This window comes from Chrysemys picta, chromosome 3 (genome assembly GCF_011386835.1).
Source record: "Chrysemys picta bellii isolate R12L10 chromosome 3, ASM1138683v2, whole genome shotgun sequence".
Classification (NCBI taxonomy): Eukaryota; Metazoa; Chordata; order Testudines; family Emydidae; genus Chrysemys; species Chrysemys picta.
The window spans coordinates 155,393,876-155,413,739 of record NC_088793.1 but is presented as its reverse complement, the minus strand read 5'-3'; the positions used below and the strand labels follow the sequence as shown (position 1 = coordinate 155,413,739).

General features: G+C 40.5%; 1 protein-coding gene across 13 annotated transcripts in view; it reads right to left on the bottom strand.

Moving 5' to 3' along the window:
- LCLAT1 (lysocardiolipin acyltransferase 1) overlaps positions 1 to 19,864 on the bottom strand; it is a 205,422-nt gene that overhangs the window by 95,147 nt on the left and 90,411 nt on the right. For 12 of the 13 annotated variants that reach the window (XM_065589337.1, XM_065589338.1, XM_065589340.1 and 9 more), the window contains 2 exons: positions 12,073 to 12,241; positions 4,703 to 4,901 (listed from right to left, as the gene is read on the bottom strand). In XM_065589337.1, coding sequence (XP_065445409.1) covers positions 4,703 to 4,901; positions 12,073 to 12,241 — 368 coding nt within the window. Of the gene's footprint in view, positions 1 to 4,702; positions 5,927 to 12,072; positions 12,242 to 19,864 lie in introns of all 13 variants that reach the window. The other variant, XM_065589344.1, reaches the window with a different exon arrangement.

The following is a 19,864-nucleotide window of genomic DNA, read 5'->3' as shown; positions in this document are numbered from 1 at the left end:
GCCACAATTTCCTACAGATATTTATCACAAGATCTACTGAATATACATTTGCAGTCCTGACATGGATTTAAAAATCTGCACTGGAAAGCAAAGCACAGGATTGACATGAGGAATAAACTGCTCCCACTGACGTCTAATGATCTCTAGCCTTCTGTATTTAGCCCCCGAATGCTTCTGCTGCTGCACTGTGTTTCAGTCAAGTTCATATAAAAATTCTCCATGTGCATCTCTTTGCTGGATTCATGGATCTCACTTTTCATTCACTCCTTCCCTTTCTGCCATTCTGCACAGCATTGTCTTGCCTGCTAGTTTAAAGCATCTCACAACAAGTAACAATGGTGTCCCTTCTATACAGCTCCAGCCAGCCAAACTGTTGTAAAATGAACTCCATTGTGCCACAAAACTAATACCCTACTATTAGCACTGCCTTTTTAGCCATGCATTCAATTTACTAGTCTGTCATTAAACACAGGGCCAGAAGTATAACCCTTCTATTTTGGGGTCTATTCATCAGCTCATATTCTAATAATTCGTCAAGCCTACTTTGAAGACGCTCCATGTGGCTCTTCTCTAGATTAATGTACACAAAGAACATTAGTTCTTCTGCAGCTCATGTCAGGAAATTTCTTGGTATAACAGATTAAGAAGAAAGAGTTAAGATTTTGCTTTAAGAACAAGAGCTTGATTAAGCTGGGGGTATGTATTGCTCTGTTATCTGTTTAAGATGAAAGTGAATGCCTTATTGAGTGCTAAGTGTTACGGACCTCCACACTGTAGGCAACGTGAAGGTGGCAAAGGGTGTTGGAGACAACTTATTTCCCTACTTTTAAGGTTTTGGTTGCGTGGAGTGCGTCCTGCTGTAACCTGAACTCATTAAACACACAGTTTTTGCTGTATGAATTTCCTTTCCTTATATCTTACAAAATACGCCAAAGTAACTACACCTCTACCCCAATAGAACGTGACCCGATATAACGTGAATTCGGATATAATGCGGTAAAGCATCGCTCTGGCAGATCAAAGCAAGTTCGATAGAACGCGGTTTCACCTATAACGTGGTAAGATTTTTTTGGCTCCCGAGGACAGTGTTATATCAGGGTAGAGGTGTAGTTATGTGTAAAATGGCTAGGAATGAGGGAGAGTTCTCACATGCTAACAAAGGAGAGGAGGCCACTATTTTGAAAGAGGTGCAGTGCCTGTCCTGCTTTGAACAGACCAACTCGCTCTACCCACAGGCACACACTGAATTGTCCAAACTTCTCTTTTCCAAGAGTTTGGCTTTAAACTTAAATTGCACACTTTAAATTAGAGTCTTCCCAAACTTGGCTGTTCCTCAGGTTTCCCTGCAAAACCTCCTCTATGTCAGCTATTAGTTCTCTCTGCCCCCTTACATCAGGATTGGAACTAACAAAATCCACTTGCTTGCATGTGTCAGCAGTAAGTATTTGTGACACTCTGTATCTCAAAATAGCACCCTGGAACCCCCATATTCACCTCTGTGATACGATTATGATAGGTTTTGTACAGTGCATGTCTCATAACTATAAAGGGAAGGGTAACAGCCCTCCTGTGTACCATACTATAATCCGTCTTGGCAGGGCCGGCTCTAGGCACCAGCAAAACAAGCTGGTGCCTGGGGCGGCACATTTTTAGGGGCAGCATAGCCGGCGCCAGAATGCCGCCCCTAAAAATGTGCCCCGGCCGCCCTAGCTCACCTCCGCTGCTGCCGCTCGTGCACCGCTGCTCCCCCTCCCTCCCAGGCTCTCAAATCTGGGAGGGAGGGGGAGATCCCGAGCGGCCGCAGTGCGCAAAACAGCTGATTCGCGCGCCGCTGCTCCCCCTCCCTCCCAGGCTTGAGAGCTTGGGGGGGAGGAGGCAGGGCTGGGGATTTGGGGAAGAGGCGGAGCTGAGACGGGGCCGGGGATGGGGTAAGAAAAAAACGGGGGGGGGGGGAGGGGGAAACTTGTTTCTGCTTAGGGTGACAAAAATCCTAGAGCCGGCCCTGCCTCTTGGCCAGAGGCACCAAAATCCTTTTACCTGTAAAGGGTTAAGAAGCTCAGGTAACCTGGCTGACACCTGACCCAAAGGACCAATAAGGGGACAAGATACTTTAAAATCTTCGGGGGGGGGAGGTGGGGAAGACTTTTGTTTGTGCTCTTTGTTTTGGTGGTTGTTCACTCTTGGGACTAAGAGGGACCAGATATCAATCCATGCTCTCCAAATCTTTCTGAACAAGTCATTCATATTTCAAACTTGTAAGTACAGCCAGTTTTATCTTTGTTTTCTCAATTTGTAAATGTACCTTTTGCTAGAGTGTTTATCTCTGTTTGCTGTAGCTTTGAACTTAAGGCTAGAGGGGGATCCTATGGGCTCTTTGAATCTGATTACCCTGTAAAGTTATTTTCCCATCCTGATTTTACAGAGATGATTTTTACCTTTCTTTCTTTCTTTCTTTAATTAAAAGCCTTCTTTTTAAGAACCTGATCAATTCCTCCTTGTTTTAAGATCCAAGGGGTTTTTGGATCGGTGTTCACCAGGGAATTGATGGAAAGTCTCTCAAGGCTACCCAGGGAAGGGAGCTAGCCAGCCCTTGGGAGTGGGGGCAGCAGACCAGATCTAAGCTGGTAGTTAAGCTTAGAAGTTTTAATGCAGGCCCCCACATCTGTACTCTAAAGTTCAGAGTGGGGAAGGAACCTTGACAGCATGCCTTGTGAGGTATCATTTAAGAAGTCTGTTGAACATTAATATCCTGTTGAATTGTATGTACTATCATTGTATGTGAAGTTATGAAATATTGCTATATGTCTGTTTCTGAAATATGTGGTAAGTGGAAAGTAGCCCACAGCTAGCCTTTCATTGGCAACAAAGGGGCAACTAACACTGACAAGACAGATTTACATCAGGACCAACTAGACATGTGTTGATGGCCCATCAAGAAGAATCTACTCTCCCAGAGATTCCTCAGAGAAGGCACATATACAATGGGGCTACTTAACCCCCACATCACAACAAGGATCTTTCTAGCACCTGCATAGAAAGTGTAAATGAGGGTCAATTATATCACCACTTGGTCTCTCTCCTCCCCCATCTCAACACCTGGAAGATCACCTGGAAGACAAAGACCTCGAACTGGGGAGATCGGTCCCAGGCTGAGAAGGGAATTCAGCCTGTGTTTTAAGAACTGTAAACTGCCCGGAACATCCAGTGGGGTGAGAAAAGCCGTTTGATTCAAATCTTGCTTGGTCTGTTAAAGTTTAGAATCTAGCCTGCATTTCTATTTTTATTTCTTATGTAACCAACTTTGACCTTTATGCCTAACACTTATAATCACTTAAAATTTATCTTTCTGCAGTTAATAAACTTACTGGTAAGGATAAAACATTAAAATAAGTTTGTCTAGAGTGTTTGAGGAACCTGCTCAGATTACAATGGCTGGTGCACGTCCACTTTCCTTTGACAAAGTGACGAACTAATTAATGAGCGTGCAGTGTTCAAGAGGCAGTCTTGAGCAGTGTAAGATGGTACATCACTGGGGTGCAAGGTGGGCAGGGGCTGGGGAAATTGGCTGGAGTCTCACAGTGTATAATTCGTGAGTGGCTTAGAGAGCATTCATGCAATTTAGGTGGATGTATGCCTCCACGTGTTGATGGCTGATTGATCACAGAATCTGGAGGGGTTTGCTGCTTATCATTAGCACGACATTGTGAGAGACAGGCCAGGATGAACAGTTTAAGGGGACTCAGTGGTCCCACAGTTCCAGGTTGTACCCCACGGGTATGTTACAGTATTCTGCATCTTTTTTGCAGTGTTCAAGCATCTGAATTTAGGCTGGCTCAGCAGGGGAGCCTTGTAATCCTATGCAGAGTCTTTGAACCTTCTATCCTGCTACAGTGTTATATTAAAGTCAGATCATGCACTGTCTTAAGACCATCACAACAATGGTGTAAGGTGAGGATGAAGTAATTTTGGTGTGGCACAATATGAGAGTTCTCCCTACTGCTCAGCAAGTCACTCACTATTACCAGAATTATATGTACCACTGCCAAAAATTATCTGTGTAAGTAAATGGACTGACAAAAGGGAATCACAAATTAGGTTACCCTTTGGACTTCAGAAAGCTGATACATATCCTGTACAAAGCAATTTTGTGTGAGATGTCAAACAAATCTAAAAAAATTAATAAAATGTAAAAAGGCGTATTTATTTCAGATAAATCTGCATATTTATTCTGAAACTACTTGCATGAAATTTTTTTGGCTCATTTGAAATAATTTCTCTGTTCAGTATCTTCAGCCCAAACTAGTTTCTGGCCTACATCACTGTAACAATGACCAACAAAAGGACAAAACTAAGCTATTTCATATACTGTACAGTGTATTTCTGTTACCTGAATTTAAAACTATGGCTATGAGAAAGAACGCTGATTTCTGACTTGTCCACAGGAAGCTTTAAAAAAAAAAAAAAAAAACACCACACACACACACACACACACACACACACACTTACACACTCACCCCCTTTTGGTAGCATATGCTAGTTAATGAAACAAGAAGCCTGACAAGTGCATTTGTACAGAGTGGGAAAATGTTGATCTTAACACTGAAGCAGAAGTTGCAGAGGAGGTTAGGGTGGTGTTAGAGAAGTGAAATACTGTATTTTATTACTAATTCTCTTTTATCCATTAAAACTGTAGATGACCTACCAAATCCTGGAACGCTTTTGAGACTGGATTTGAGACAGATTTTTTCTAGTCTGAGGTAGCTGTATCGCAGCAGGCAGTTCCATAGAAACATCCAGTCCATTCGTGTCCGGTGGTTCATTATGATGACACTTCTTTCTCCGGGGATGAACCCATCACCTGTTATAACCACCTTTGCGCCAAACACTATCTCCAGCAAAGCCTAGAAGAAATATTTTGATATTATGACTTTCCACTCAAGGGGGAGGGAAGCAAGTCTGTTAGGACTTGTCTACATTACCCGCTAAATCGACCGCCGAGCACTCTCCCACCGACTCTGGTACTCCACCAGAGCGAGAGGCGCAGGCGGAGTCAACGGGGGAGCATCAGTTGTCAACTTACCACAGTGAAGACACCGCGGTAAGTAGATCTAAGTACGTTGACTTCAGCTACGTTATTCACATAGCTGAAGTTGCGTAACTTAGATCAATCCCCCCCTCAGTGTAGACCAGGCCTTAGTCTATTGACAAAAGAAATAAATTTTCATTGACTAATTTCCTAACACACAACTTCATTAGAAAACAATGAACTTCCCTTAACTGTTTTCTTATTGAAGGTCAGTCAATTTTTACACAATAGCTGTCTGCTATCGTCCCTAATTAAAGAGGTGGAATCAATAATCCGCACTTCTCAAATAGCCACTCTTTGCTGATCTGGATATCAGATACAAATACCATTTTTGCCTAAAAATAATCTTTTTTAAAATGAGCTGTGAACCCAATAGCATATTGCACTGTTATGTGGGAATCAAACTGCAGGTTTTAATATGATCCAGCAGGGTCTGGAGCATTGCAGGGCAAAAATTCCCTAGCAGGAAAGGGAAAGTGCCTCATGTATCATGTGAGTGAGTGAGTGGTCAATACTAGCATGGCATTGAAGAGCTCTAAAATGTACCACATCATGTCCTCAGCCAGAAGGGTCAACTCGACAGCATGTTTCACTCTCATCCCCAAGAATGGCTAGAAGTGAAGACAGAAAATGAGTCTGGAAATGGGAAATCCCAGGCAAATTTGAACACGCTGTGATGGACTGATTTATGTCCGCATTAAATTGTGACTTTCACATAACATTGTATCCATCATTTTAAAGAATAAAACTCACATTTTGAGCGTGTAAGTAACTGTCAAGAGGCATCTAGGACAGAAGAGTCATCAATGGTGATGGGCTTCAAAAACAAAGAGATCCACCCTAAAATAATGGTTTTGTTATAAGAAGTGTTGAGGCTTAAGGAAATTAGTTTTCTCAGTTGGGGCTCAGGGGAGCAGGAATTTCCCCGACATCCATCTGCCTGGAGTTTTGAAGTTGGTCAGTCAGTCAGATGCCCAAGAAGACAGAAGCCTTACTTAAGGACAGGATCTGTCAAGTCTCCCTCTGGCTGACCACCACCAGACAACAGAAGGACTGCAAGAAGCAGAGGTACCTACTCACCTGACACTCAGCCTGGGCCTACGGACTCACAATAAAGGGTGAGCATAAATTCACAGGAGAAAGTGTATACTTTTTTGTTGTTTACCTAAAGATCTGTAACGTTTGTATGCTTTGAGAGTAAAAGTTCATGTGGTTTTAGAAACTCCTGTGCAAAGACGGCATTCCTTACTTTACCAGCCACGTGGCACCGATGAGTTATACTATAAACCAGAATACCCATAGAGGTGGAACTCTTGGGAGGAAGGGGAGAAGGCAGGAACCTGCAAAAGCAACTTGGGAAGGTCAAAGCAGTGGGTACAGTGGCCTAGAGCAGTTCAACTGCAGGGTTCCACATCCAAAGGAAGAGAGTGGGACAGACAGGAGGTCTTCACCCAGGAGCGTGCCTTAGAGACACAGAATTAGAAACAATAACTGGATGCTGCCTGCACCCAAATTGCTTGGAAGCATGTGTGCAGTCTAAACACTGAGTCCAATTACAACAGCTTGGTGACCATCCATTAGGGGGACTCAGCCATGTCTAATGCACAAGAAAATCTTTTTTTTTAAAATAATCTACCACACACCTAATCACAGTGAAAAGAGCAATTTGTGAAAGAATTAAAAAAAAAATGGAAAAGTGCTTTCAAGCTCATACGTCCTCGATACAACTGAAAACTTTGGACTCCAAAAAAAAAAAAAAAGAAAAAAAAGGAGGAGAGACTGCAAGATTGGAAGTCCGGAGATTCTGGTTTCTGTCTGTGACTGTGCCACTGGCATGTTATGCATCTTTAGATAATTTAGCTCCTGTGTCTCAGTTTACTCATCTGTAAAACTGGGACAATGCTTATGTTTGCAAATAACTTGAGAACCCTGGATGAAAAGCGCTATATAATAAGTGCCAAATAGTAATGAAAAGTGACTCAAGCCACTACAGTACAGGCAAGTTGTTGATGTTCAAGGATAGTAACGAACTATTGTAAAAGCAGAGCAAGTTACGTGCCTCAGAGTGGAAAACAGTTAAGATGTATTGATTGCAGAGTGTCATCTTTCTCATCTCTAAAACTAAATTTAATTTTTTCTTGGATGGGTTTGATAAACACATTAGATGTTGACCAAATTGGTGAAAGTGTGTACATATATCACTTAAACAATAAGAGAGCTGTGTGCTCTCTGCCAGGTGTTATCAGCCTTGAGAAAATTCTTAAGTAGGAGAAAGTACCCCTGGGAAGCTGTGAAGAAAGGCTAATATAGGCTTAGAGGGGTTAATCAACAAGAAAAAGCAGTCAGTTTGACAAAAAATGTATATGCTTTTTCAGCTCCTTTAGGGTTCTAAAACACAGATTGTGTTTATACATATTTTAAATTAAAAATACATTTCTCAAAACAGGAAGAAAATTTTGGAAACCCGAGCTATTTTGTGGGCTTGTGAAAATGTTTGGGAAGGTAACACAGAAAAAGAAATTTAGTCAGTCTGCTACCATGCAATAATGTATCTGAAGGAGTCTAACAGATTGTTCCCATGTTCAAAGTAATTGTCAAATTACGATGAATATTCCCTACATAGTAATATTTCCCTAAGGAAGTAAGTGCCACACCATCAATTGCTTAGAACTCTGAAATACTTATTAATTACATTAAATTCTATTTTTACAGAATTAGATGAAAACACTAATTATTGGATCATTTTAAAAATAAATCATCTGAACTTCCTGCAATTAAAGTCTATGAGAAACACTAATAGTTCTATATCGCTTATTAATGAGACATTAGCAGCTTTCATTCTAAGCATTTTAAAAGCATTCTAAGCAAATTACAATATTGGCCACACACTGTTCTAATAACAATCCTATTTATGAGATTTTTCTCAGACTATAGAAGCTCTGCCACATCTGAAGAGATGTAGGCTAAAATTTTCAGAAGTGCCTACGTGACTTAGAAGCCTAAGTATCATTTTAATAAGTGATTAGAAACTTAAGAACCTGGCTGGAACATTTTCAACTAAATGGAATTTTTGTCAAAAGGACAGGTTCAGCTCGTGCATGCATCCTCCTGTCTTGTACTGAGGATATACAGGGCCACACAGATTAAATGCCCTCAGTTCCTTCTGTACTGCAAAGCCCCAAGATGAGAATCCGAAGCAGAGGAGAAAGAGGGTTGGTAGTGGAACACCCGCAGGGACACACATGTCGGAGAACTTCAGTTACCAAACAAGGTACGTAACCTCTTTTTCTTCAAGTAGTATCCCTATGGGTGCTCCACTTGAGGTGACTCCCTATTAGCACACTTTAAAGGAAGGAGGTTCTTTGGAACTCGGTCTAAGGCTCTCTGTAGGACTACAGAGCCAAAGGCAGATCTGCTTGGGATGCATCAAGCAAGGCATAGTGTGACAAGTAAGTGTGAATCAAAGCCCATGTAGCAGTCTTGCATATTTCTGTAATAGATGCACCCTCTAGCAGGGCTACAGATGTGGAGTACGATCTTGTAAAATGAACAATGACCTTGGGAGGCAGGATATGTTAGCATCCACATAACAGGTGAGTATGTAAACAGAAACCTGCATTTAGAAAGCCTCTGGTTAGTCACAGCAACCTTATAGTTCTGGCCACAACAGAAATAAACAACCCTCAGAGAGCTACCTGAAAAGGATGGGGCAAGAATCATGGAGTGGAACTTAATGGAGTTTCCCAAAGTTATAACCTCCAAGACCCATCTGTCAGAGGTAATCTGCTCATTTAAGGTGTGAAAATGGGAGAGACCATTCCCAAAAGGAAGAAAATTGCCTAGTGTAAGATGGTGCAACAAAGGGCTGAAATCAGCACATTGTGGCCCTTGACCAAGGAGTCAAAAGGAACATTTGGCTGTCATTAGCTGTTGAGTCGAGGTTGCTGTAGCAGTTGAAGATTGTCCCTTTTGAAATGTGTTATTTTTATTCCCTAGGTACTCCAAAGATCTATGGAAAGTTGAGAATTGAGAAGGAGGTTATCTTTGCGCCACCTGAGAGAGATGAAGCCTCTTTTTGTTCGCAGACTATATATATCTCCAGCAAACAGAGGGTCACCTTGGAGTCTTTCAAAGTATTCACCAAATTATACATGGTGTCACTGACCGTGAAAGGGACCATTGAAAGGGATTGGAGTCATGATACCCTGCACATGATTACAGCCATAACAACAGAATGAGCTGCCATATTAGCCACATCCGGAGAAGTTTGCAGGGTTGTTCTGGTCAAGAGCTGCCCTTCTGCAATGGCGGCTTGGAACTGTTCTTTGTACTGTTGTGGTAGATGTTCGATGAAAGAGCTACACTTAATTTAATGAATGTGACTGTGTTTTGCCAGAATCAACTGAAAGTTAACAATTTGGAATTGTGAAGTAGCAAAAGAGTAACTCTTACACCCAAATACTCCAGGGATTTGTGGTCCGTGTCATGGGGTATAGTCTCCAAACAGTATTGCCTCTGACACTCATTTACTATGTCCACATCTAGAGGATTTGGTTCAGTGTGGGGAAAATAAGAAGTTCCAGCCCTTAGATGGGACAGAATACTTTTTGTCTGATCTTTTGGCCATTGGGAGATGAGAGAGAGACACAATAGCAAGAGATTGACAGATGGACTTGGCAGGTTTTAATAGTGCTTCATTTATAGGGAAGGCAACCCATGCTGAAGATTATGTTTGCAAGATGTCAAGCCATTTATGCGATCTCTCCTGCACTTCCTCTAATGGGATCAGAAGGGTGTCTGCTGCCCTCTTCATTGGATCTTGAAAGTATTCTAACTCAAAGTGATACATGAGGGATGATAACCTCCTCTGGGGAGAAAGAAATTGGAAGGAGGTGCAGGTTCCAGATAGTCAAATGTAGGTAGTCAGCAGAATCCTGCAGAGAAATTTGGGAATCTGAAGAACCCTCCTCTTCATAGTCCAGTGGAGGAGGAAGCAGCCATCTTTCAGAACATATTGGTACCAGGGAGGTAGGCAATCCCGGTGAAAGGGGGGATACTGGGATAATGCTGATTGTGGTACCAGGAATCTTGACTTCAATAGAAGAGACTCAGGTTCCTCAGAAATAAGCAGGTCCTTTGAGAACCTGAACTCTTGCGGTACTGGGTGAGCCAGCATGGTGACTTGGTAAGTCCCAGCCATAGAGGTGAGAGATAATGAGTGTTTTACTGATTGTTCTGGAACCTGCTCTACCAATGGTCTAGGTACCGACGAGGCCGTGGAAGATGCAGAGCATACTGCCTTCTTAGTACAGTGCTGAGGATCAGTAATCTCTAGTCCAAGTTTCAATGGTACCAAGGGCCTCAATACTGAGTGACGGGTACTGTATATGTTGGAAGCAGACAAGGACTTAGATAGAGAAGATTCCTCAGTACCGAGACTGCTTGAAGCTTTTGTGGAAGCCTTTGTAGGGCATAGGCTCCTTGGTGTCATACTAGAGCAAGGTAACCTTTTTTCAGCGGACAGTAAATTTGCCAAAAAATGCATTTTTCAGGGCACCAAGATGATTCGTGAATTCAGGTCAAATTCAGCAAATGGTTTCAACCAAACAAGTGGATTTTTTTAAGTCAAAGATTTTTCATTTTGAAATGTAGCTAATTAAAATAAACCCCAACAATGCAACACACACACAAAATAGTGTGGGGTTGAACAAAACAGAGCATTTGAACCAAAACAAAAGTTTTTGCATGTTTGGTTTGGTGAGAAATAGTGAAAAAAAAATCAGCTTTGGTTCAAATCAAACCAAGCCATGTTTTGGTTTGTCCCCTGAACCAAAAAAACAATTATGTGCTCAGCTCTACTTCTACCTACCACTGCTACTATTTCCAGATACTAAGCTGCCAGTCACATAACAATTTTAATACATAAAAGTATTCTAAGTTGAAGGGACTTTTTTTTAAACAAAAAAAAAATCTTGAAAGCAGCTATGTCATAATCAGTATTGGAGATTTTGGAGCTTTTATGGATTTCCAAACACAAAAACACCACTCTTCTACAATTTGAATGGAAATTTGGTACCCAGTTTCTTGAGTTAGCTATTTTAAGAAATCTGGTAGACAAGCACAAGGTCAGACTTCTGATATTATTACTACCAACTGAATTTGAAACATGTCCACAAGAGATTAAAGTGGCCTATACTATTCAACTGTGAATGGGGGAAAAATTTGCCCAGTTGTTAATTTTTAATTCCTGATTTTGTAGCATTGTAATAATCTTTGTAATGGTGGAAAGAATAAACAAACTTCGAGCTGCACATAAAGCAGCCCAAATACTTCAAGGCTCTTGTGATTGCAGCTGAACTGCTTTGGGGAGGTTGGAGGAGGGTTGGGGTGGAGGAAAGAAAGGAAGGAAAAGTGGGAATTAATCACTGAAGGATAAAAGTGCAAAAAAGGAGAGAAGCCTTAACTGAACTGTATTCTCATTGAGAGTAATATTAAAAGTTTGATCTGTTGTATGTACAAAGGGGATAGTTCCAATACTACAAGGGAGATACTTTCCATCTTCCAATGGCACAAAGAGCGAAATCCAGTATAATACCATGAACTCTGATATAGGGGAACTCCATTTACAGTTAAGTCGAATGGAAGTTCAAAATTGTTCCAGGCCATTTGCTTAGAATGAAGTTCTTTTGGGGAATGGGGTGGAGACTTCACACTAAGGCTTTGTCTAGATTAGGATTTAAACTGTGATGTTAGCTAACACGCTAACTAAGCTATTTTAAAAGTCCAGCGTAAACAAGTCCCACTACATGTGCTAATTTGGTCAAGCTAAATTTAGCCCAAGCTGGGTGGTATCTGAGGTGTTGGAGTTTCCTAAAAAAAAAAAAAAAAATCCACAAGAATCTTTTATAATGGAAAGTGTTAAGCAACTTAAATATGGGGACACTAACAGCTCCCCCTATAATAATTACACTGACATTGCAACTTACCACTGGGAGTGTGAGCCAGGTGGCCACAATGCGGTCAGTGATCCAGCGATACCAGGCCGGGGAGACAAACATCAAAGGTAGAAAAGGACTGAGCATGAAAATGCTCCCAAAAAAACTTGCCAAGAACAGTGCAAGTAAGAAGTATATCCCTTTCCATGACACCATGGCTCTGGAAGACAAAGTGAGCATTCAGTTAGATAAACACTTGTAATTACTTTCTGCCTCTTAATCTTCAACCATCTCACACTTACAGTTTCAAATGGATATGGTGCTTTTCATTTTTGTCCTAAAATATTACGTAATGTTGTGGTGCATTGGTAAATAACTGCAATGTTCTACCTCAGTTGTAGCAACACTTCAGTGTTATTGAGATCAACAAACACAATAATTTTAAGGTGCTTGGGACATTAAGAGAGCCATACAATTATATCAACTTTATCTTCGATTATTTCCTCCATTTAATACAATATGCACTGCATTCTGAAGTCTCCTCAATGCTATTTTTATTACATAAAATTAAAAAGAGAATAGAAAACCAGAAGGATATTTGTCACGTCAAACACTTTTGATCAATTGCCTCGAACACTGCCAAAATACTAAGCTTATTTGATGGGAGAGGTTAGAAGAGGGAGGTCCCTGCAAGGTTTTCCTATGCCCCCCCTTTGCTTCCTCTTCCAAAGTTACAAGAACCCCTTTTCCACCGGCAGAATTAATACATGTGGCTTTCTTCAAAACCCATCAACACCCCAAGTAAAGATTAGCGGGATCAGTAAAGAGCAACACAAAGTGTTATTCCCCATGACCCTGTAAAGGGGCTAAATAAACTTCCTCTGCAACATCCCAAGCCCACTCTGGCCAACGGAGCTAGTGACCCAGTTTGAAGCTCCTTCCACATTTCTACTGGTCCTATCAGTTATTTTCCAGATTATGCCACCAGATGAAGAGAATCATCATCAAAGGTTGCAATGTCTCAGTATAGCAAACTTCTGATCTTTGCATACATAAGAGGGCCTTTGGTTTTATAAGACAGTAGTCTAGACTTAAAATATTTTAGTGTCCATGCTATTAGTTTGTTATAAATCTAAAATATATAATGCGGAGAGATGCTTAATGGACTAGTGTACAACAATCAACGCAAACCCTCAAGGGTTTCTGTTGGCTCCAAGCCTTTCCAACTTAGCAGACACCATGCTATGACAAAACAAATCTGGAAATGTTGTCTAAATTAGAATCTAAAAATAGTCTGTTTTCAGCTATTTAGGACCAAATTGTATGTTTCTGAGATGAAAGGTTAAGTAGAAGTCAGATTTCTCAGCCACTTTACTAAATTCCTCTACAACAGGCAGTTTTAGGAATTATAAGAGCGCAGATAGACAATCAATCACTTAGGATAAGGAAAACAGGAAGCTGGACCTTTCAATTTTAAAATGAGCAATGGAAAAGTAAGCCATTAAGCCTTGTATACCGCAATACACATATTTGATTTTGAGCATCTTTTCAAGCCTTATTTATATTCCATAGCAGCAATAATAATCAAACATTAAGGTTTTTTGGCTCCCGAGGACAGCCTTATATCGGGGTAGAGGTGTAGATATAAATTAAATTGATAGAATCCCTCAGGTGGACAGTAAAAGTGCCTTTTTTTAAAAACTTATTTCACTTAAGAAGGGGTTTAAGCTAAATTGAAAAACTCCAGTCTTCTACTGGAATAAGTGTGTCGACACTGGGTGTGGGTGTGTAAGTAAAACCTGTACAACAATCTTTCTACAACTGGTAAAACTTTGCTCTGTACACAACCTCTAATTAAAGCTTCAGACACCTAAAACTAAACCTAACAATGACCACAGTACAGTTGTGCTGACAAAATTATTAAACTGCATATCTTTAATGCTTTGAGAAAAGAAAATTCACATTAAAAGTCCAAGATATAGTGGCACTATTCTGACAGTGACAATACTGAAAGCATACAATAATGAAATGTTATAAGCTGCTACATATATCTATTTAAGGCTATAAAATTGCATATTATGCTGCGTTTGAGAAAAATTAGTGACCATGTAATTAAGGACTGTCATAAAGCATTCACAAAAGAGGGCATAGTTAAGGTCATGCATGCAAACTTCGTTGCTCTAAAATTCTACAGAGACCAGATTTAAGACCTTTTCTTTTCTGTCATTTTCAATTATTTGAATTGGACCCACAGTTTCACAGAATTTTTTTTCACTCACTCAAGCAGGGGTATCCTGGGGAAATAACTATGAATTGAGGTTGCCTTCTTGGAATATATGCACTGTCATATAATCAAGATCAATTAAAAACAATTTAGGATTAATTCTCAAATTTTAAACTGTTGCTGTGGGTATCACCTGAACAGCACTGTCATGCAAGAGAATCACCCCATCTTCGTTATGTTATGGAGTTTCTCTGTCTTTGAAGAAGGTACACGGGAACAGATTGAAGTAATGGTAGCAGAGGGAGATGGGAAAATTAAAGAAGCCAAGGGAAGGCAAGGAAGGAAAGAAAAAAAATACAGGAAGCAAGAAAGGTTAGAAAGAGAGAGAGACACAGAGATGAGGAGATAGAAGTAAACATGCTAACTGTAGCTGGACTGGAAGAAGAAAAAGCTTACTGAATGTTAAGAGCCCTGCCTCCTGTATGGCTTAGATTCCCTTAGCAATATGACAATGAAATTAAAGATCTTGAGGCAGATCTTCAGCCTTGCTATGTGTCTCCTGCACACTCTTCCAGTTGCACAAAGGGTCTTAAAGCTGCCCAGAGCAGACAGCTGGAGATTCCCCAAGCACAGAGATATGCCAGTGTAATATGAAGCTGGCATCAACTCAAATTTTCCTCAAATACTAAAGAGGCAGTGGCCTCACTATTCTTTCAGTAGAAAGATTGCTTGGGGTGGAAAATACATGTCCCTCTCTCCCCAGCTTGCAGAAAAATTCCAAAAATTCAACCATTTAAACTGCAGTTTATTTCCAATTTTCTTTAGTGTTGGAACAGGTAATGTGTTGGCTTACTCCCACCCCTTTCTAAAATTTTAGAAGTCCTGAACTTCCCCATCAAAACATTTTTGGATTATGCAGATGCTATGCTTGCCTTCAGGTATACTTTTCTAGATGAAGACTACAGTCAATCACTACCCACTATTGATACTGTTTTAGTTAGGATTTCACTACTATCTACATCTCAACATTTTCTGCCCTTCAGTATGCTTCATTGTGTTTATACAGACAAAGCACACACTGATTTTGAAGTCCACGAAAACTGCCTAATTAAAAGGGCCAAAAAAGCCTTTTATTTCATTACTTGGATTCTATTTATTTGTAATGTGTAGTGCCCTACCAAATTCACGATCCATTTTGGTCAATTTCACGGTCACAGGATTTTAAAAATCGTAAATTTCATTATTTCAGCTATTTAAATCTGAAATTTCATGGTGTTGTAATTGTAGGGGTCCTGACCCAAAAAGGAGTTGGGGAGGTTACAAAGTTTTTATAGGGGGGGGTTGCAGTACTGCTACCCTTTACTTCTGTGCAGCTGCTGGCAGCGGTGCTGCATTCAGAGCTAAGCAGCTGGAGAGCGGCAGCTGCTGACCAGGAACCCACTTCTGAAGGCAGAGCCGCTGCCAGCAGCAGCGCAGAAGTAAGAGTGACATGGTATTGTATTGCCACCCTTACTTCTTGAGCTGCTGCTGGTGGGGCGCTGCCTTCAGCTCTCCAGCCATCCAGCTCTGAAGTCAGGGCTGCAATACCATGACCCCCCTAAAATAACTTTGTGATCCCCCTTTTGGGTCAGGACCCCCAATTTGGGAAACGCTGACCTCCCCCATGAAATCTGTATAGTATAGAGTAAAAGCACACAAAAGACCAGATTTTAAGGTCCGTGACACGTTTTTTATGGCCGTGAATATGGTAGGGCCCTAATATGTGGCAACAATATTGCCAAACACACTGTACAAAACTAGTATTGCTGCTTCTGCCACTTACTTCAGCTGCTCCATTCGATGATCCTGATTCAACACCCACTGAAATCAATGGGCCTCCAGTAGGATTTGAATATGAGTGGAATTTAAGATGATACATATGTCTAATACTACGTAAAATATATTTGCTGTCGTAAATCATAGTTTTTACTGTTAGAAATACCAAGGTATGTAGATGGCAAAATCTCTTAGTAGTTTACAGACAACACAAAAAGTGCCTCTGAAGGACAGTATTCTGCTGAAGCTTCCAAGTCAAGTAATAGAAAGGTTAAAAGAAAACGGTAACACGAATAGTCTGAGTTTATACAAATTCTTGCACAAAATATAATTTGAGATTCAAATTTCGGGAAGATTCTTCTTTCCAAATTAATTTAATTTATTAGGATGGTTCTTGGCATCTGGCTATAGCCCTACAGACAATATAGTGCAAATGATAGAGGGCAAGTAGGGAACTGAGAATTATTTATTTTCCAAAGAAGCCTTTTGCTTACATTAGAATCTGAACACAGTTCAAATGAGCAATCTAGCTCACAGGTACTGTTACTACCTGCTATTGATGAAAAATAACTATTGAATCTGAGACAGTAAATTCACTTTATTCATGGATAGGACATTGCTCAAAAACCCAGGGTTTCTATCTATAGTTGCCTGTAGAAAACCTTGCAGCCATACCACTTTGATCTTGTCAGATCATATACATTAAACAGAAATGGGCCTTACAATATTTGGATGGGAAGTCTTCTATATAAACAAGGGATTTTCAATATTTCTTCAGACACAGAATATTAATTTCTAAGATGTTATCAAAAAGAGAAAAAGGAAAGATGAGACAATGGAAGTGCTATGGTCACTGCACATTTTTACTGGCTTTACAAAACAAAATTCTTAGAGACATAAAATTCTTAAGTAACATATACTAAAATGTAGGGAGAAGATTCTGCGAAACACTAAGGGTATGTCTACATTGCAATTAAAAACCCACTTGGACTCATGGGTCTTGGGCTAACAGGCTGTTTAATTGCAGGGTAGACATTCGGGCTTAGGCTGGAGCCTGGATTCTAGGACCCTACAAGGTTGGAGGGCCCCAGAGCTTGGGCTCTAGTCTTGAGTTCAAACGTCTGCACCACAATTAAATAACCCCTTAGCCTGAGCTCTGTGAGCCCAAATCAACTGGCACAGGTCAGCCACAGGTGTCTAATTGCCGTGTAGAAATGGACTTATCCTACAAACCTTAACTAAAAAATATTACAGAGAAAGTATGATTGGTGCCATTACAAGGCAAAGTAAAGATCATTTGGATACCTTAGTGGTAATTTTTTACAACTTTCACGTGTTTAGATTTCTTTTAAGTTTAATCTTATATATCTTAATTTCATGAATTTATAATACTTGTTTTTGGAGTTAGAACATTCATATGCTTTTTATCCTGAAATTACTGATATGTATGCTCAACCCAAACTCCAGTTCAACTTTCTTCCTGTTTGGGAACAGAGATAGAGTATAGCCTCTTTAGATCACATTTATTAGCAGGAAACAGGTATACAGGCAATAGAAAACAAGTCTCTAATGTATTCGCTTAGAGTTTCAAAGAACTTCTAAATTTCTTTGGTTTAGCCAATATTATCAGACTGTGTGACCACACAACAGACTATGGCCTATTAAAAGAAAGACAACATAGCAAAGTACAAAACACTAGAGAACGTTTCAACAATTGAAGTTAGAGTAGACAATGGGAATTTTCTTTTCAGACAGTTATAGTGTTTAAAAAGCGTCCCGATTGCCTGAGAGAGACAAGATAAGTGAGATAATATCTTTTATTGAACCAACTTTTTTTGGCAAAAAGAGACAAGCTCCACAGAGCTCTTCTTCAGGTCTGGAAAAGGTAATCAGAAGTCACAGATAAATACAAGGTGGAAAAGATTGTTAAGCACAAGGAGTTAACACATGTTGCAAGAAACCAAAATGAACTGGGCAATTAACACATCTGCAGCATAGCCCATAGAATAGGTATTTGCTAGGTAAGGCATAGGTATAGGTATAAATTAAGGCAGTAATGTAATGAGCCTACAAGCCTCAAGACCTGTAAAACAATAAAACTTAGCTAAATTAATCAAGGCCTAAAAAGCTTGAGCATAAGCAGCTAGCCACAAGTAATTCTAGATCATAAGGTATCACAAGAAAGAATACTGTAATGACTAAACTGCTGACAGCTAAATGGCACAAGATGCCAGCTGCAATCAGCTTGGGATGTTTTAAGATAACGCCAGCAGATGTCCAACCACAAGAGTGCCATGGCAACGAATTAATATATATGCTAATAAGCTTGAGGTAAAGGGTCTAGTAACCTATAGGAGAAGGGCACCCCAACATTAGTGCCCAAATAAGGGAAAGGGGCTGAAGCCCCTGCTGAATGTGCATTAGGCATAGTCGCATCAGCATAACACACTATAAAAGCTGTATCCCAGCCTGTGTGCCATGGGAGATGCCAGGATGACAACCACTGGGGGTGATGATGATGATGATCATGACAGCTAACACTTTAGGTTTTTCTGCAAGGGATGAGTGAGTATATGATGCTCAGATGCTCTTTCCGTATTATCTCTATCTACCTTGCTGGGCTGGAGTTTTTGTGATTTTGCTAATTGTGTTAATAAAACTACTGAAAATTCTGAAGCTTTTTCCTAAGTGTGAGGATGTTGCAACCATACATATCAGGATCCCAATTTACAATTAATTCTAACAACACTGTGCCTGATCTTGGGATTAGAACCTTGCAAACCTCAGATTGTTCATTTGTCACTTTGGGATTCGTAAGTAATCAACATAATTAATACACAATCAAAAGATAAGGCAATACAGTCATAGGACAAAGGAGAGTTAATGGGGTATAGATTGTGGTGATGTAACATAAACTAGAGTCCTGGTCTACACTACAAAATTACTACAGCATTACTATGTTGCTCAAGGGTGCAAATAATCCACACCCCTGAGCGACGTAGTTATACAGACCTAAGCACCAATGCAGACAGCGTTATGTCGATGGAAGAATGTCTCCTGCCGACATAGCTACCGCCTCTCGTGGAGGTGGAGTGATTAAGTTGATGGGAGAACTCTCTCCCATTATCTTAGAGCAGTGGTTCTCAACCTATTTACCATTGTGGGCTGCATCCAATACTACCTGTATGGCCCTGAGGATGTCACATGGGCCGCAGCTGTGCGCTGATTGGGCCACAGGTTGAGAACCACTGGCTTAGAGCATCTTCACCAGAAGCACTACAGTGGTGTAGCTGTGCCACTGTAAATCTGGAGTGTAGACCTGCCCAGAGTCTCTACTGAGTACATGATTTTTGGTGTCTAGCAGAGTTATGAATTTAAGCTCCCAGGCTCATCATTTGAAGGTATTGTGCAGGTTTCCTTTGAGGATGAGGACAGGGAGGTCAGATATAGCATTCCACATACTTCCTAAAAATATTTTAAAGCCTTAAATATTTTAATCTAGCATTTCAAATTTCAACTACAGCTTTCAGATGTGCATTTCAAAATGGATATTTTTAACCAGCCATGTGAGCTTGTGATTTGACTATTACAAGATAGAGATCTGGGATAAAATCTCTCCGACCAGCTGGAAGTGCTATAGAGGCAGCAAGTATAAACCCAAAACATTTGAAGGTGGCAGACAATCTTTTAGCATTCTACAATAGCCTCTCTGTCCAATCTAAACCAAATACTACACTCTCAATGAGCTCACACTGGAAAAGGATAAAAGACAAAAACACCATGCCACCTGTGGGTGATCACTTT